The sequence below is a fragment of the Balaenoptera musculus genome, chromosome 15 (genome assembly GCF_009873245.2).
Source record: "Balaenoptera musculus isolate JJ_BM4_2016_0621 chromosome 15, mBalMus1.pri.v3, whole genome shotgun sequence".
Taxonomy (NCBI): domain Eukaryota; kingdom Metazoa; phylum Chordata; class Mammalia; order Artiodactyla; family Balaenopteridae; genus Balaenoptera; species Balaenoptera musculus.
The window spans coordinates 26,877,043-26,896,324 of NC_045799.1; the positions used below are offsets into that span (position 1 = coordinate 26,877,043).

General features: G+C 51.4%; 1 protein-coding gene across 2 annotated transcripts; it reads right to left on the reverse strand.

Annotated features, from left to right (window-relative positions):
• Positions 1–615: 615 nt before the first annotated feature.
• On the reverse strand, positions 616–17,507 carry CCM2L (CCM2 like scaffold protein). 2 transcript variants are annotated; one of them, XM_036826940.1, is made up of 11 exons: positions 17,449–17,507; positions 14,993–15,160; positions 12,750–12,833; positions 12,474–12,657; positions 11,145–11,608; positions 7,899–8,034; positions 6,159–6,222; positions 3,383–3,512; positions 3,028–3,119; positions 2,679–2,817; positions 1,664–1,788 (listed from the first exon to the last, which is right to left on the reverse strand). In XM_036826940.1, exons 1-10 carry the CDS (start codon positions 17,476–17,478, stop codon positions 2,715–2,717), a joined length of 1,455 nt encoding a protein of 484 aa, XP_036682835.1. In that variant the 5' UTR covers positions 17,479–17,507; the 3' UTR covers positions 1,664–1,788; positions 2,679–2,714. The 2 variants fall into 2 exon arrangements, with proteins under 2 accessions (XP_036682834.1, XP_036682835.1); XM_036826939.1 differs by lacking the exon at positions 3,028–3,119 and having other exon boundaries at positions 616–1,788.
• Positions 17,508–19,282: the final 1,775 nt, after the last annotated feature.

A 19,282-nucleotide genomic window follows, 5' to 3' on the forward strand; every position in this document is an offset into this window, starting at 1 on the left:
GGGGTGCCTATTGTAGGGAGGGGAAGGATTGTGGGGATGTGTGGATGGAGTTCGGGGAATATAAAACAAAGTTAGACATCAGAAGGGCCTTTCATGGATCAGTTATGATGGGATGGTCATTTGCCACGAACTGAGTATAACTCATGGAACTCTCTGGATCTGAAGCCCTAATAATAATAATGATATTATTTTAACAATGGTGATAATAGTACCTACCTCACGGTAAGTGCCCTATGTCTGGCCATGTAAAGTTCTACAAATAAATTTTAGCTCTTCTATGCAATCCTCTTGCCTCTTCTCAGGGCTTCTTTCTTTCAGCCTCTGAGCCTTTACTGAGGCTGTGCTGAGTCCTGTCCTTATGCTGACTTCTCTTCCCCTCCAACCCTGTCTTCAGACTTCTTTGACTGCCCCAGATGCGAAGGCTTGTCTGCAGAATCTTGGGTACTTTTCATTTGGGCCTCGAGCACTGAGCCAGGCTGTAATAGAGCTGTGAGGGGCAATTCCTATTTCCTCCTCCCAAACTGTGAGCTCCCTGAGGGCCTTCTCACCTCCACCTCAGTTCCTGTCCCGTTGCACACAGGTAAAGACAGGTAAACTGAGTCAGAAAGTGTTCGATGTGGAAGGGAACAGCATTTATTGAGTGCTTATCATGTGCTAGACCCAGCACTAAGGTCCTGACCTTCAGTAATCCCTATGACCCCCCTGTGAGGTGGGTGGGGCCGACTTCATGGTCAGAAGAGGAAATGGAGACGCAGAGAATCTAGAACTGCTACCAGATAGGAGGCCTAGCCTGTCTGGCTCCAAATGCAAGATCTGAACAAGCAACCTGTTCAGAGCCTTAGGGCCAGGACTGGGACCCAAATCGTCCACCTCTGGGTTGACTCTCAGTAGAAAGAAACCTCTATTCCACACTAACGATCTAATTCCACCTGCGAAGGGGAGACCCTGCCTTTTAGAGCTTTAAAAAGACCCTCTACACCATTTAGTATGGTCAGCTTGAGGTAATATCTAAGGGGAATCAGGAGACTCCCTCAAGTCCCTTCTCTTGAACCTGTTTCTCAAACTGTAAAATAAGAGGAACAGAGGTCTTTGGGCTCTGAGAATTATTTTCTCAACCGGCCAGCAGGTGGAGCCCACTCTTCATCCCTCCCTTGGCTTCCAGAAAGCTGCGGAGTCTCGAGGAGGAGGGAGAGTCCAGAAGCTAGTGGGACAAAGAAGTTCGCAGTCCACCCCAGCCGGCCTAGGGGCTGCCAAGTCCCGGTTAGGATCCCGCCCCCTGCAGGACATTCTCGGTACTGCAGGGACCAGAGCCCCGGGCGTAGGGACAGAGACCCCGGGAGGGTGGAGCCCCGGTTTGGGGTTTGAGTAGGAGGTCTGCGGATGGGGTCCCACAGGCAACGGCGAGTGAGACTCAGGGGAGGGGTTTTGGGGCCACCCCCTTCCCCGCCCTCCGCATGGGCGGTGGCACAGGCTACAGGTAGTTGTCCTCGGCCGCATCGGCCCCGCTCGGGGAGCCCCGGGCCTCCTCGTCCGTGCTTTCGTCGTCGTCGTCTGGGGCCAGCGCCTCGATGTCGTGCGTGATGTCAGCCAGCAGCCGGTGGAAGGCCTGCGCCTCGGGCCGCTGGGCCGCGCCGTCGTAGCTGCGCACGGCCGACGCCGACGTGGAGCTCATGCTGCGCTTGATGCGGCCGAAGCTGTCGGTGAGGATGCCGCCCTCGCGGATGCCCACGCCCTCCAGGAAGCCCTCGAAGTAGCCGATGTCCTGGTCCGGAATGAAGGGCCGCATCCCTGCAGGCCGAGGGGCAGGGTGATTCCTCGGGGTCAACCCTTCCCCTCCCACAGAAGAATCACAGGAGGAATCACTTTCTCTGGGGAGCGGAGTTCAAATCCCCACCCTGCTGCTCGCTGGCTGTGTGACCTTGCACAATTCCTTGACTCTCTGAGCCAGAGAATAACGGCATAATGCTCCGCACGCAGTAAATGCTCACTACATGTTAGCTTATTATTGTTATCATTATTATTATTACATTCCCATTTGTTAGTTGTGTAACACTCCGCCAATAATTACTCTGAGCCTTACTTTCCTCGCCTGTAAAACGGAGATAATTACACCTGTTCTCTCGGTAGGGCTGTGAGGATTATATAAGGTACTTAACACACACTGAGTGCCCCATTTGACTTCTGTTTTACTTCTGTCACTACTTACTAGCTTTGTGACTTATTTACGTACTTTGCTTCTCTAAGCCTCAGTTTTCTCATCTGCAAAATGAGGGCAAATCATAGTTTCAACTTCCCAGAACTGAGGGCGTTCAATGAGATGATCCTTGGCACTACACACAGTAACTGCCCAATACATGTTAGCTTAGTAAGATTATCGTTCCTGTTCCTGTTATCACTAGCCCTCCTTACTAGCTCTGTGACCTTGGAAGAGTTCCTTAGCCTCTCTGAGCCTCAGATTCCTCATGGAGCAAAATGGGAAGAATCATATCCTCTCCCAGCTTTGCTGTGAAGGTGAAATGGTTACACCTGTGCTCTCTCTCCCGGCTCTGAAAGCAGGCAAGTCTCTTCCCCTCTCTGCACTTTGGTTTCTTTGTGTGCCTCATGGATCTCACGATGTCGGCTTTATGGGAGGCCGAGGGATAAAGAGTAAACACTCCCAGCCTGGGCAGGGGGCTCACCAAGCAGGAGGAACTTGCGCCGGTCTCCGTAGAGCTTCAGCAGGCCTGCGCAATAGTCCTGGATGGGCAGCCCCAGCCGGTAGTCCCGCAGCAGCAGCGCAAACTGCTGGATCTCAGGGGGCCCCAGCTTACTCCGCAACTGTCAGGGACACCATTCGAGATTAATCCCAAGAGCAACCCCCACCCAACCCCTGCCTAAAAGACCCAGAGCCCTCGCTAAGGGTGTATCCAGCCCAGCCCTCCTGTGAAAACCCGGCCTACTGGGGGACATCCAGACCCCTTGGGCTGCATCTAAGAATGGGATGTGGACTCAAGCTGCCCAATTTCAAATCCTGGCCCCTTCACTGACCAGCTCTGTGATCGTGGGTAGGTGACAACCTCCTTAACCCTCGCTTTCTTCATCTGCAACGTGAGGAGTGAGGATAATGAAGGCATTTCCTTCTTGGGTTGTTGAAAGGATGAAAAGAAATGATGCATTAAAGATGCTCAGAACAGTGCCTGGTATAAAGTCAACACTCAATGCTAGTTGACATTACTTAAGGCCTTTCACAGCTGACTCCGTTTGCTCTCCTAACCTCATGCCCTGCCCTGACCTCTGAGGTCTTATGCTTCAGTTATGTCCAGGATTATTCATGATGCCTGAAATACCCCATGTGTTCTCCAGGCCTTTGCTTATGCTGTTCGCACTGCCTGCCCCAGCTCACCGTGACCATGTAATCCTGCAACTGCTCGAGGCCCAGGCTGCTGTGGTCGCTGCCGCTGCAGTGGGAGCCATGGAAAGAGGGTGTGGACGTGCCGCTGTAACAGGCTTCAAATGTGTCCTGGGAGCCATTGCTGCAGAGACAGGGGGGGAAGGGGCCCTCACTCGCCTCCCTCCAGCTCCTCTCCACATGGTAGGCTGAAGGTGGGAGGGCGCAGCCACCAGTGCTCTGGGCCTGGGGCCTCATCCTATATCCCATTTTGGCCTTCGAGGCCCCATATGATCTGGCCATGCACCACCTCTCAAGCCTCGTCTCCCCTTGCTGTTTGTGCTCAGGTCACCCTGCCTTCTGTCTTTTCTTCTAATACTCTAAGTACCTCCTCACCTCTGGGCCTTTGCACATGCTGTTCCCTCTGCCTGGAATGCCTCTCTTTCCCTGTCTTTTGCTCAGCTAAGTCTTCCTCACCATTGGATCTTAAATGTCACCTCCTCAGGAAAGTTTTCCCTGATCCCTCTAGAATGGGTTAGACCCTCTGTCAAATGTGGTCACAAAGTCTGTAAGTCTACCCATGACATGAAGGCCTTTCCGATGCCCCCACCAGATCTCCTCTCTAACCACTGTGTCCTTCACACCCTCTGCTGCAGCCATAGTGGCCTCCTGGCTGCTCCTCAAACATGCCAAGTGGATCCCGCTCCAGCGTCCTTGCACTTGCTGTTCCCTGTACCTGGAGCGCTCTTCCCCCTTTTATCTGTCAGGTCTCAGCTCAAGTGTCATCACCTCGGAGAGGCCCTCCTGACTCCCCAGATGAGGTGGGTTTCCACAGCCTCTCTCTCAGCACTCTGAGCTTCTCTTGAGTGTTTATCACTGTTGATGCTTATTATTACTAAATAATGATTTCATTGTCTCCTGTGCTACCTTGTAAACCATGCAAGAGCAGGGACCTGGTTTTCTCTGTTTGTTGAGTACCTACTATGTGCCAAGCACAGGCCTCGTCCTTGTCTTGCTCCCCACTGTATCCCTAGCACAGAGCACAGTGCCTGGCACATGGTAGGTACTCAATAAATATTGCTTAAATAAAAGTCAACCTTGGGCTCCTGCCTCCTGGTCTCTACATTGTTCCAGAACCATCTTCAATTATTACCTCCAGAGAAGCAGTGTAAGCTTAGTGTGGATTCTGGAGCCAGCCTGTCTGGGTTCAAATCCCAGGCCTACAACTTACTAGCTGCTTGACCTTGGGTCAAGTTACTTAACTTCTCTATTCTTCAGTTTCTCTATCTGTAAAATGGGATGATAAAAATTGGTGTCGGGCTTCCCTGGTGGCGCAGTGGTTGAGAATCTGCCTGCCAATGCAGGGGACACGGGTTCGAGCCCTGGTCTGGGAAGATCCCACATGCCGCAGAGCAACTGGGCCCGTGAGCCACAACTACTGAGCCTGCACGTCTGGAGCCTGTGCTCCGCAACAAGAGAGGCCGCGACAGTGAGAGGCCCGCGCACCGCGATGAAGAGTGGCCCCCGCTCGCCGCAACTAGAGAAAGCCCTCGCACAGAAATGAAGACCCAACACAGCCAAAGATAAAATAAATAAATAAATAAATAATTTTTTAAAAAATTGGTGTCATTGTAAGAAACAGAGGAGTTAATATTTGTAAAGTACTTAGAGTCATGGACTAGGCAGTAAATAAACAGTAGCTACTGTAATGTTGCTATGTTGATTTTAAAAATGAAGTGCATTATAGAATAGCACTTGGCAGACAGCAAGTTCAAAAGTTAGTCATTGTCATGACTGTCATCTCTCTAGCAGATAGCAGGTTGTTTAAGGACTGGCCTAAGAGTGCACAGTATTAAGCAAGTATATTGCCGCTGAAAAGGGGGGTGGGGGGAAGTAAGGCCTATATCATTGGCAGAGACTGTCCCTTGTCAAGCCAAAGGCCTTAGTAACAGAACTAAGGTGACCAACTTGTCCCAGTTTTCCTGGGACTTTCCTGGTTACAGTACTGAAACTTCCATGTTTCGGGGAACCCCTAAATCCTGGGCAAACTGGGGTGGTTGGTCACCCTAAATAGAACCCTGGACAGTGTTCCCAAATGAGATTTTTTTTTTTAAAACCTACATTTTCCAGACTTGCTTATAGCTAGTTATGGCCATGAGACCAAGTTCTGGCCAATGAGATGTAAGCAGAAGCCGTCAGGTAGGAATTCTAGCAAAGCTCTTTCTTTAAAGAGATTCCTGGTATGCTACTGTGATGGCTGGAGCTATAGCCACTATCTGGGCCCATGAGGTGATCTTGAGGATGGAAGCAAGTGTTAGAGAGGGAGGAAAAGATAAGCCCGAGCCCTTAATGACCATAAGGCCATAAACTCCTTGTCTATTTTATGTAAGAGACAGGGGGGAAAAGCTTTATCCTTTTTAAAGCTACTCTTTTTTAGGATTCTCTATTCCACAGAGCCAAAATGATTTTTTGGCATTAGCTGTGATTTTGGCCTCTGCAGGCCACTGTGTCTGGATGACTGGGAAAGAGCCGCAGGCCCATGTGGACCTAGTTCTGAGTTCTGGCTGCCCTGTCTGTCTCTCAGGGGTTCAGATCCTATAAGCTCACCAGAGCCTGGGAAGTTCAGGTTACCCGCACCCTCAGGGCCTAGCATCTCAGCACAAATCAAGATGGAGTCACTTTCTCCCACCCTCTCTTGCCCATAGGGGCTCAAGAATGCCTAGATGAGCAACCCTGTTTGTGCAGGGACAGAGGGGACCAGAGTGGGGTCCCTGAGAAGGACGGTACCCACAAGGAGCTGCAGCAGCTGAAGTCGGCGTCATAGGCGTAAGTCCCATCCGTGCGGCAGCTCTCACCTGGGGGCAGCAGACAGAGGGCGGTCAGAGGCGGCAAAGCAGGGACCAACATCTCTGGCTCCCTGGGGCCCCAAGCTCAGCCCCACCCTGCAGTAAGGATGGCCAGCTGGAGCGCGAATGGCCTTGTTAGCAACTGTACGGGTGTTAGCTTTCACTCTGAGTGAAATGGGCAGCCACTGGAAGTTTCTGACCATGATTCCTGCCCCCACCGGCAACACACAGCCAACCTTGGGCAACGCACCTCTCCTCTCCTGGCACTCAACTTCCCCAAGGTTGGGACAATACCACCTTCCTGCCTACCTCAGGGGGGCCTTGGGGAGAGCAAGCCAGGGAACAGGTGAGGTAGCGCTTTGCAAACTGTATATGTTTGAGAGAGAGAAAAAAGAACTTTGAGGGGAAGGAGCTCAAAATCATGAGGAGAAAGGAACACCAGGTACAGAGAACTTGCTCTGTACCTGTCCCTGTCATCTCAGTGAATCCAGCTACTGGCCTCCCCCTGCCCATCGTGGCTCACTTAGTGTCACTTCCTCAGGACACTCCCCTGACTTTCCAGGCCCCACTGGTTCCTCATTATACATTCTCATAACACTGTGTGGTTACATTTTATTTGTGTAACTATTTAATTACTGCCGGCCTACTTCAGCACTGCACGCCTCAGAGGGAGGGCCGCATCTGGCTTTACTCGCCAGTACATCCTGGTGATTAGCAGGAACCGACACACAGGTGTTCAAGAAATATTTGTTGAATGAATGAATTTGTTGAAATGTCTGTTGAGTTATCTCATTTATTTGTCCATCATCCCTGGGAGAGTCAATGAACTTTCCCAAATTCTCAATAACCACAGTTCCCACAGATGCGAGTGCCTCCAGAAGGAAAGAGCCGGCTCCCCGTTGCCTGAGCTATGCAAACAGGGACCACACTCAGGGGGCTGTGACTGAGGAAGTTCACTTAATGGCCCTGAAGGCAGCATGGGGAGTGAGGCTGTTGCAGATGGAAGCTTTAGAATCAGATGCACCTGGGTTTGAATCCTGACTCTGCCATTTACCAGCTGTGTGACACTGAGATATTTATTGACTACTCTGAGCCTTAATGTCCTCATCTGTAAAAATTGTATTCATAAGGCCTCAGAGCGTTCTTTCATCCATTCAGAAAATACACCTTGAGCATCTGTCCCTGGTCCTGTGTTAGGCACAGGGGATACAGTGGCAAACAGGACAGACAAGGTTGTTATGAGGATTAAATAAGATTCGGTACATTGGCCCTGTGCTTGGCACATAGTTGGTGATCAACGAATACCTCTGTTGGTCTCATTCTCATTCCAGCCCTTGATGAAATTCAAGGACCAGTCTGGAAATCTTGGTTTTGACCTAGAGTCCTAGTGGGACTAGATGGCTCAGTAAACTGACAACGCATGTGCTTAGGTTTTGGCAAAGCAGGGACACCAAAAAAACAAAAGGGAGAGAGAGTTCAGCTCTGAGGGTCTCGTTCTGAAACTACGTTTGAGGTCATTATGAAATTTGACATTTTATTTTAGCGACATATCGGGGGTATGCTGTAATTGCTGTAGAGGTCAGGACCCCTAAGGGCTTTCATTGGCCCCAGTCCTGGGACATCCCCCCTCCTCTGGCCTTCCAGGATGTTTCACAGGAGGGGCCGCCAGGAGTTGGAGTACTCACTGCGGCTGCAGAGCCACGGCCGTTCTGGCGTGGACGTGTAGTGGTAGCCGGCCCGGTCCACGCACTCGATGCTTTGGTCCCCGTAGATGATCTGGAAGACCTGACAGATGAGGGCGCAGGACTCCTCTGCAGCATCCTGGCCCAGAGAGGACAGAGCTCAGGCTTTCTCCAGGGACCAGGATGCCCCTGCTTCCTAGAAACGCAGTGTGAGGAGGCGCACAGGGGCACACACACAACTATGGGAGCCTTTAAATCGACTTTGAGGACAGTTGTCATCAAAATTATATGGCCACGCTCTGGGTGGCCTTTATAGGAACAGCCACTCACTGGCCTTTACAGAATCCAGTGACAGATGTAACTCTTCTGCCCTGAAAAATGCACACATGCACCCCAAATTTCTGGGAGGATTATGGGGCCTCCTGAAGCTTATCTAAAATAAGCCCTAATTTAGTTTAATTTACACGTAGGAAGCTGAAGCCCAGAGACCTAAAGTGATTAGCCAGGGAACCCAGGTCTCCTAATGCCTAGTAAGAGGAAAGGAAGAATTAAGTGTATGAAAATGTTAGGCTCAACAGAGTTACTACTGCTCAACATAGTTACTATGCCATATTTAGATATGAGCTTCCTGGCACCCAGGGCAAAAATGGAAGCAGGATGAACACATAAACTTCAGTCCCTGATAGAAGGAAGGCATTTAAGTTCTTGGGTGCAACTTTTTTGAGATCGCAAATTTGAAGAGGAATTTGCCTCTTTGATTTACCTCTTTAAATCTTTAAGCAAGAGACATGGAAAGACAACAACTAATGAAGAGACCAACTTCATGAAGCCACTTCTTATATTGTGCTTCTAAAAAAGCCAGTCCAGTGAGTAAATTAAAATGTAACCCAGGACAGGCATTTTGGGATGAGAGAGTGAAATTATCATTAAACCAGGATTGACCCTTATAATAGCTCTACCAAATGGACAGGGAAGAGGGCATCCTTATTTTATAATGAAAGACATGGAGGCTTAGAGTGGTTAAGTGACTTGCCCAGGCTCACACAGCAGGCTCATGGCTTTGGTTAATATTGGCACCCAGGTTTTTTGACTCTAACTCCTGTACCCTCCTTGGGACCATGATGCCTCAGATTGAAGGCCAGAGGCTGTTACTCCTAGAAAACAACCCTTATTTATTTACTCATGCCACAAATTATTATTTAGTCCCACTGTGTGACAGGCACTGGGCCAGGCTGTGGAGTCTCAGAGGTGAATTAGATGAGGCCTAAAGCCCTCACAGCCCAGTGGGATAAACAGGGTACACTGTTCCCTCTGCCTGGAATTTGCTTTCTTGACTCTTTGCCCTGCTGCTTCCTTCTCTCTTACACATTTCAGTTTAAAAGGCACAAACTCACTTTCCCTCTGGAAAATGGATCTCCTCCCTCATTAGCATTGCAACCTGCTTTTCTTCTTGGTCCCCATCACAAGGCATAGTAACATAGTACCCATTAATCCCTCTATTCAGTATATTTATTTAGCACCTATCATGTGCCAGGCACTGTCCTAGGGGCCGGGGATACCACAGTGAACCATCCAGAATGCACAGATGTCTTGAGATGAGGCTAGAGAGGAAATGAGGATGGTGGCTAGGCCACCATTATAAGGTAGATGGCCTTATAAACAGTTGTAAGGACATTAGATTTTACTCTGAGTGAACTGGGGAGCCACTGAAAGGTTTTGAGCAGTGACACGATGTGACTTTTGTGTTAACAGGACTGTTCTGACCGTGTGGGGGAACAGATTCTGGGCAATGGCCAAACCAGTGAGGGGTGAGTGAGTGACCCAGATGGGGGAAGATGGAGCATGGACCTGGGAGTGGGGGGACAATGGAGTGTGGGGAGAAGTAGATGCACTTTGGTTATACTTTAGAAATAGGGCCAACAGAGTGGCCATGGGTTGTGTGAGAGAGAGGAGCCAAGGAGTGCTGCAGGGTTTTGGTCTGAGCAATGGAAGGACAGAGCTGCCATTAATCAAGACAGGGAGAACAAGGGAGGAGCAGGCCTGGGGAGAAGACTGGGCGCTCAGCTCTGGTCGTTAGACCTTTGAACGGAGAGGCTGAGTGGAGACACAGACGTGGAGATTCGGTGGGAGGTAACATTTGGGGGAGTTCTCTCACTAGAGAAGGCCACCTAGAAATGAGTGTAGATAAAGGAGAAAGAGGATCAAGGACTAAGCCTGGGACAGTCCAACCTCAAGAGACTGGTGAGAAGAGGAGGCACCAGCTCTTGAGAAGGAGCAGCCAGGGAGGTAGGAAAACCAGGAGAATGTGCAGAGCTGGACACCAAGTGAGAAAATGTTTCAAGTCAGCACCAGAGCCTGAGTTTACTGGTTACCATCCACCTCTCTCTCTAGAGAGGCACCGTGTCTGTTTTGTTCACCATGTGGGGTTTATATATAGAAGGAGTTCAGGGCCCTGGGCCAGAGAAACAGCTTACAAGGCTCAGGGTTTGGAGGTGTCTGCTAGATGGTGAGCTCCCTAAGGGAGGGCACTAAATATGTCTTTGTTCATCTCTGTATCCATGGCACCTAGCCCAATGCCTAGCACAAGCTGGCGCTCAATGAACATGGTCAAATGAATAAAAGCAAGGGTGAATGTGGAGGATGGGGGTGGGGGGGTGGGTGGGCAAGAATGGCCGGAAGTCTTCTGCCTTGGGTGATGGCCACTGTTACCAAGAGTACAGGCTCTTAACTTCTGGGTCCCAATGCTGAAATCACCACCTGCTTCCTGTGTGACCTTGCACAAGTTGCTTAGCCTCTGGGTCTGTTTCCTTCTCTATAGAATGGGAATGGTGGTAATATTTGCCTCTAGGGGTTACTGTGAGAATGAAAGGACTTAATGCTGGTTTCCTGTCTGGCACAGGTCGGCACTGAATTCGTGCTGGTGATTACTGCCCTCATGATTGTTACTGTGGTAGTGCGGACACTGATGACGTTGGAGAAGGAGCAGGGCTGGATGAGGGGTTAGATCAAGTCTGTTTGGGCCATTTTGAGCTTTCATCCCATTGGGACAGCAAGGGGGAGGTGTCCTGGGGCTGGAGCAAAAGCCTTTTGGCGTCATGGGCACACAGGTATTATCTGAAGTTCTGGGCAGTAGGGCCAAAGGAGGGAAAAGAAAAGGGGCTGGGGTAGACTCCAGGAACCTGGGGGGTGGGGCGGTGAAGACGCGCCGGGGAGGCAGGGCGCAGGGCCGCGGGATGCCCTCGGGCTCACCCTGTTGGCCACAGCCAGGATGACCAGGTTGCAGTAGGCGTCGGGGCTGGGGTCCTGCGGGTCGAGTGGGTTGGGGCCCGGGTGGCGCCGCTCCCAGCTGCCGCCGCCTCCCGCCTGCCTCCGCTCCCAGCTGCCGCCCGGCTTGCCCGCGGCGCCGCCGCCGCCGCCGCCGCCGTGCCGCCGCTCCCAGCTGCCGCTGAACGTCTGCCGCCGCTCCCAGCTGCCCGACGCCCGCGCTCCGGCGCGCTGGCGCTCCAGGCTGCCGCCGCCGCCGCCCCCCGCCCGGGCCTCGGCGCCCGCGCTCCCGCCCCACGCCATCCGCCAGTCAAGGCTGCAGATGGTGTGGCGCCGCTCCGTGGCGCCCACCCGCCGCTTCTCGGGCGCCGCCCCGGGCGGGCCCGGGTCGCGCCCCGCGCCGCCGGGGCTGGCGTCTACTCCGGCTGGCACCGGGTCCACGCCCAGACCTAGGAAAGGCCAGGTGGCCGTCAGAAGCAGGAGATCCGGGCTGAGAGCCCTCTCCCGAGGCCAGCTGGATGTCCTGACCCCGCCGCTGCGGGGGTGGTTGGGGGGACAAGGGGTCCAGCCGCGTCTGGCCCCGCCCCTGTCCTCAGGCCCCACCCCTGGCTTCAAAGTCAGGAGGCCGGACCCCGCCCCACTACTGGTCCTTACTTCTGGGTCCCGCCCCCACCCTCAGGCTCCACCCCTGGGTTTGGCAGTTCCCACCCGCCCCACCCGATCCCGACGCCCCTTGCCTCACAGACCCTGCCGTCTGGTCTGAGAGTAGTGGTCAGGCTGTCCCCTCCTTCTTTACCCTTAACTCGGACCCTGTCCCGGGTTTCAGGAACACCTCCTTGGCTTCCGGCTTCCCTTCAACCCCTCCCCTGGCCTCAGGCCCCGCCCCAACTCTGGCAGGGTCTGGCATCTCCCACCAAGATACCCCAGCCGCGAGCTCCGCCTCCCCAGTGTATGGCCCCTCCCCTAGATGAGACTCCGCCTCTGCTAGGTTCCCTCCTAGCCTCGGAGCCTTGCTACCCTTCATCACGCCCTTTAACTTCAGGCCTCAGGATTCTGGCTTCTCTACCGTTTCGAAGATGGTGGGTCAGGCCGTCCCCCCTTCAAGCCTCAACCTTGGGCTCCCTCTTCTTGCAAACAGCCATGTCCTATCCCTAGTCTCAGGGTAGTTTGGTCAGGTCTTCCCATCACCCCGTTATGCAGCCTCAGGCCCCGCCCCTGCCCCAGGTCACGCCCATGCCCAAGACTAGGTGTTGGGCCCTTTCTCTACTCCTTCACCTCCCCCGCCCCGCCCCTGCCAGGCCCCGCCTGCCGTACCGGTCTTAAGCACCAGCAGGTGCAGCGCGTCGTCCTGCAGGTAGGAGGCAGCGGCGATCTCGTGCGTGGGGATACGCAAGATGAGCTCCTCGTTGTCGCGCCAGGTGAGCAGCAGGCAGCGGGCCGACAGGCTCAGGATGCTGTCCTGCTCCGCCGTGGTCTTCAGCGGCAGCTCCTTCAGCTGCTGCGGGGTGGGTCGGATCTCCTGAGTCCCGGGGGCCTCGGGTGGGAGAGGTAGAGGACCAGACCCTGCCCTCCCCTCTCCCGGAGCCTCACCCTGGCCGTGTCCAGCAGCTGCAGGAGCTCGTCCCGGCTGGAGGGGTTCAGTGAGGAGGTGACCCAGGTGAGGTGGCCCAGGAACTGGATGGAAATGGGGCGGGGGCGGGGGTGGTGGGAAAAGAGCAGAGAGAGGTCTCCCTGAAGCCTTGGAGGACCCTGACCTCACTGACACGGTGCGGGTAGACTGAGATAAAAATATCTGAATTAATAATAATAGCCTGATAATAACTGTTATTAAAGCCATCGTAGGAGCCAGGCATAGTCCTGAGAGTTTTATGCACTCATTCATCCTCGCTTAAGGATGAGAAAACTAAGGCACAGCAAAGCCAAATAAACTGCCCAATATTATAGAGCTAAAAAGGGCAGAACTGGACTCCACACACCAGAGTCCATACTCTCACTGCTAGCTTATTTTTGCTAAACTAAGCTTATTTTATGACCACATAGTTATTTAGCTATGGCAGAAACAAAAGTCATTAGAATAGCTTGAATTTCCTGCTTGGCCTGAGTGGCTCTGTGCGCCCCAAGCACCAGTGTCAACTGACTGTGCAGGTCACTGGCCCTCTTTATGATCTTGTTGCAGAAGTCAAATGGAAAGGGAAGAATGTTGTATCTAATTAGTATATAATTTTGTCAGAAAAATGATGCCCCAAATTAAATTAATAGTAATAGTAAATTCTGCATTCATTCTTAGTTATAGCTTAATGTTATCACACTTAAATGTTATTTAATATAAGAATTAACTTTTTAAAATATTTTTAGTTTTATTCTTCTAGGTGATTCTACCAATCATACCATTTCTTTTCTTTTTATTCTCTATGAAATTTCGGTTCCCAATTTTTTACGTGGATTTGTTTGTTAGCTTTTCTCTTCATATAGGGTTGCCAGGTAAAATACAAGATGCCAGTTAAACTTGGTTTTCACATAAACAACTAATATCAATACTAAAAAAGTACTCATCGCCTATCTGAAATTCAAATTAAAAAAATGTTTTTATTGAAATATAATTGATTTACAGTGTTAGTTTCAGGTATATAGCAAAGTGATTCAAATACATATTCTTTTTCAGATTATTTTCCATTATAGGTTATTATAAGATATTGAATATAGTTCCCTGTGTTATACAATAGGTCCTTGTTGTTTATCTACTTTATATATAGTAGTGTGTATCTGTTAATCCCAAACTCCTAATTTATCGCTCTCCCCACCAAAATTCAAACTCAACTGGGTGCCTGTTTTTGCTAAATCTGACACTCCTACCCCCATATCAGTCTTTATTGGGTAGTGAGGATTCTCCACTGCTCCTTCATGGTGTTCATGAAATAGAAGTAAAGCCCTTGAGTTGGCCTAAGTCCATGTGGCCTGCAGAACTGGCTTCCTTTAAGCTGGACACTGTCCAAGTAGCAGCAACGTCACTGCAGTAAAATCTCACAGGATGGTCTGGCTTTTTGGTGCACAGGGCACCTTCCCATCTGCTCTCCCCTTGGGGTAGGCTTTGAGCCCCATGTTGAGATGGCAACACTGAGGCTGAACAGGTGGAGGTCACTTGCTGAGGGTCCCCAGCATAATTCAGGGGCAAGGCTGCCTTGAACCCAGGCCTCTTTCCCCTGAGCCTCCCCTGTGTGAGACAGGGCTGGTCAGGGGTTGGTGTGGGGGAGAGGTAAGGTCTTTCCTGATGGGGTCCAGAACATGCCTCCCTAAAATATGGCATCTTGGCACATTGAATATCTTAAGCTGAAGGAGTTTGAGAAAACGGCAGAAGCAGGAAGGTCACTCTAACTTCCCCCACCTCACCCACCTTCCGTGAAAGCAGGCGATAAATCTCCCTGGTGAAGGGTACCCTCCTTTCAAGGTACCAGTAGGAAGGGAGACATCCTTATCACCAGGGACAGGGAATTAAGGGCCGAGAAGTCTGTATAAACAAACCTTGTTCCTCTTTCACCATTTAGAACCCTCCTCCAAACCCCTCTGCCTTGTCCATTCTTCACAGATTTATTGTTTCTTTGTCAAAAAGTATAAAAGCTTCCTGCTCTGGTCACTTCTCAGGGTCTTCCATTCTCTTCTGAAGGCTCTCATGTACATGTGAAAACTTAATAAAATGTGTGTGCTTTTCTCCTGTTAATCTTTGTTCAGTTTAATTTTCAGATCCAGCCAGGTAACCTAAGAGGGCTGAGGAAAACTTTCCCCCCAACCCCTTACCTCAAGATTCTTCCCACCCCTCCTCCTCATCCTGCACGTACCTTGACCTCTTTCTCCAGATAGTCACACAGCAGAATCTGGGGGTCGATGAGGTAGTCGGGGGGATAAAGGGGCATCGAATGCAGGGGCCGGCGGCTCACACTGCTTCGAAAGGCTGCCCGGCGCCCAGCCTTCGGGAACACCAGCCTCCGGATGGGGGACACGAAGCCCTGGGAGAGGCAGGGGCGTGGGGGGAAGAACAGTAATAACAGCAACTGACTTGATCTTATTCAGCACTTACATGTGCAGCCTTTTACTTACATTACCTAATTTAATTCTTACAAAACCTCTGCAGAGGGAGTAGCTCTATGATTCCCGTTTTATAGATGAAGAAACAGCCTCAGAGAGGGAGCTAGCTAATAAGGTCACCAGCTAGTAGTGGTAGAACCACTAGTTCACCTTGGGCAGTCTGGCTCCAAACCTTCCATTCTAAACACGCAGGTGAGGGTAGAAGCCCTGTGCAGGCCCAGGCTGAGGTTTAAGGAACCCCCACCCAGGCTGGGGCAAGTACAGAAAAATATTAACATTCAATGTGGCTGAGTGGTGGGTGCATAAGTATTTAAGCTATTTTCTGTGCTTTCCTAAATATTAGAAATGGTTAACAGGTACCTTGAAGTTTAATCCAGTGGGCACCTGCATAAAAATGGCCTGGATCAAGGTTAAAGGAGCAAATTTCAGGGCCCCAGCCCAGCCCAACAGAATTTAAACTCCCAGGGAAGTGTGAGCACTGCTCTAGAGCGGTGGTTCTCAGTGTGTGGTTCCTGGGTCTCCACCAGCAGTAGCAGCAACTTCGCCTGTGAACTTAAGAGAAATCTACATTCTTGCGCTCCATCCCAAACCTATTGGATCAGAACGTGGGATGAGACCCAATGATCTGTGTATTATCAAGCGCTCCAGGTGATTCTGCTGCAGGCCCAGCTCAAGTTTTAAAATCAGTATCATGGAGCCTGGATGAAGTACGTGGAATGAGAACAAGTGATGTGGGAACGGGCCTTCCAAGCAGAGGGCACAGCATGTGCAAAACACGGGGGGCTGCAAGGGTGAGCACGAGCCTGGAGAAGGTGTGTTGTAGCTGTGGCTGAATGACGAGATGAACAAGTCTTAGAGGGCTCGAATGCCGGTTATGGAGCCAGGACTTTATCCTGTATATGGGAGTATGTGTGTATGTGTGAGCGGAGTGGGGAGGTAAATGTTTTGTCTGTGGCCCTCAATGGCCCACCCCTGCCCACTTCTCCAGCCTCATCTCACCCAACACTGCCCCTAACTCCTGCCCTCCATCTATAGGGCCATCTTTCAGTTCTTCCTACTTGCTACATTCCTTCCTACCATGGGGCTTTGCACATGCTGTTCCTCTGCCTAAAACACTCTTCCCTGTCCTCTTTCCTTCCACCCATCAGATCTCAGCTCAAACTGACCAGTCTAGGGCTGGGTCCCTTAATATTCTGTCCCCCAGCACTGCGTATGGAGACTTTTGTGCAGTTTTACATTAATTGTTTTTTGAAAAAAATTAATAGTTGTCTCCCTCACTAGAATGTGAGCTTCAGGGAGGGAGCAGGGACCTTGTCTGACTTTGCTCACCAAGTGCATTATCACCAGCACCAGGCACAGTGCCTGGCACATAATAGGTGCTGAATAAATAAATATCTATAGAAGGAATGAACCAAGAGAGAACAAGCACCTATGTCTTGTCTCCCTTCGGAGCCCTCACAGTTCATGTGGGAGTCTTTTCAAACAGCTGGATCTAGGTTTCCTGGGGGAAGAGGGCTCAGTGGGGGTGGGGGTAGGAGTTGGAATCCCAGAGGCTCCCTGGACCACAAAGACAAACAGGTGAGATGCCCAGAGAACTAGACTAGAAAATATCTGAGAGTCAGGAAGGGGTAAAGGTCTAGGGGTGGAGAGAATGACCCCCAGGCTGAGGCCTTTGGAGCAGACCTGGTCCCTGTATAAAGATAGGGAGGGGGCAGGCTCAGTTGGAACCCAGCGGGGGGGATCCCCTAGGTGTCTCGAGCCTGGATAGGCAGCCTCATAGCACAGAATTGCCCTGGCTGAGGTCCTTCTGTCTCGGGGGAGGCAGGGAGCAGGGGAATGGGTTTGTTGGGTGGCTGTCTATCTGTCCCTCGGTCTGAGAAGCTGCAGGAGGGAACTCCCAGGAACACCAGGGAAGCAGGTTGAGAGTATCTCCCAAACTAATCTGACTGGCTGGATTTCCTGGAAGGTGCCTGTCCGTCTGTCCATTGCTGGGATGGCAGAGGCCACTGAGAGCAGGGAGACGGGTTAGGGAATTTTGAGCCCAAATGTCTGGCTGCCCAAGTGTGGGGAGGACGGTCTTTCCCAGTAAGAAGAAAGGCTCTCCTGACGCCACTCACTGCCCATCACCCCCCTCCTCCCCCCAGGCTTCCCACTTCTCCAGCTCCGGGGACATTTCTCTACCCCGCACCCCTTCCAACCTCCCACCTACCTTTTTCCCTTTCTTGACTTCATATTCCATGGTGAAGTGTCCCCTCCACTCCTGCCACCCTCCTGGCCACCCCCCTCCACCTTCTCCCCCCACGCAGTTCCTTTGTTCTTTTTCCTGCCTCGTCGGAAACTCCACCAGTCCCAGAGTTCCTGCCCCTCCCATCTGATAGTGAGCGGTGGGGTGTGGGGTGGGTGGAGAACGCAGCCTTGGGACCCTCCAGCTGAACAGTGGAAGCCCAGCCAGAGCAACTGGCCTGGGGAGAAAGCCCCCAAGGCCTCCAGCCAGCAGGCTTGCTATTTAGGGGGCTTGGGAGTTGAATAAGGCTGGAAATGGTCCCCTGAATTTGGAGTCGGAAAGTCCCAAATTCCACCCCGTCTTCTGCCACCGACCTTGCTGTGTGACCTTGGCAAGACAGGTTAGTTCCCCCTTTCACAGCCTCAGTTTCCGCCTGCCTTTTATAAATTAGGAGTAAACATTGCCTTCTTCTCTGGGCTGGTGTGGTGAGAACTAAATGGAAGTGGGTGGGAAAATGCTTCATAAACTATGGAATACTGTGTCTGAGCAAGCAATGACTTTAAAAATTAATCATTACTATTAAGGGAGGTGGTATGCATGGGCTTCAGAGACAGGCTGTTTGAGTTTGAATCCTGGCTTTGTCACTTACTAGGGTTATTACCTTGGGTCTGTAACCTCTTGTGCCTCCATTTCCCCATCTGTAAAATGGGCATAATACCAACCTGTGACCTTGTAAGAATTAAATGCACTTAGAAAGGCTCTTGGCACATGTGAGGTACTCAATAAATATTAACTATTTACCTGTGTGTCTGTGTGTCCTGGGCTGTTTTACTGTCTCTTGAGAGAATAATACTAGAGAGGCAAGGTTCCCTCTGTGGTTCTGGACTGAGCACTTTACATATTTCATCTCACTTGTTCTTCACAATATTGGGGTACCATTATTATACCTGTTATACAGATTTTTAAAACAGGCTCAATTGCAGAGGCTGACCCAAGGAGGGGACACAGTGAATGAGAGGAGGACCTGGGATTTCTGCTGGGTCTGGCTCTGATCTGAAGCCTGGTTCCTTTCCTCTAGGGCCTATGCCCTCTGTGTGGCCCACCCAGGACAGCTGGAAAGGTTCTGACTGACCCCTCCTTACCTTGCCATGACCCCTGGGCTCTGGAGACCTAAGTCCTGGAACTGATTTGCTGTATGATCCAGGGAGGTTGCTTATTGTAAGCTCCCTGGGCCTCAGCTTCCTCATCTTTCCAACGGGAACAATAATCCCCTGTCCTGCAGTCAGAGACATGGCAAGAAAGACATCAGGCCGTGGATAAGAAGGCAGTTGGAAATTATGAAGTGCAGGGGCCAATGCATAGGATTGTTTTGAGTTTTTTCTAAAAGCCTGGGTGTGCCAGGTTAGTGCCGGTGGGAGCGAGGGTCAGAGCTCCCCACTGCCTCTGGGTGTGAGAGCAGACGGAGACTCCCAGACACCAGCCTTCCCTCTTCCCCTTCCTCCCTTTTTTGGGGGTGGGGCAATGGCCCAGGCTGCTTAGTGCTAGCTCATACAGCCGCCCCCTCCTGCTCCCCTACATCCTGCCAGTCACCTCCCAACAGCAGGAAGTGAGATTTCCCTTCGTCCCCCAGGCCAACAGGAAGAGGCCAGGTTGTGCCACCCAACCCCTGACTGCCCCAGACATCAAACTCCCAGTTAACCCCTGAGCAGGTCCTGAATTCCCACCCTCAGAGTGGCAGCAGGGAATGAAAGGTGGTCTCTTGCTTTGGCACCTCCAAGACTGACTTTTTTTTTTTTTTTTTTTTTAAGATTTTCCTGAT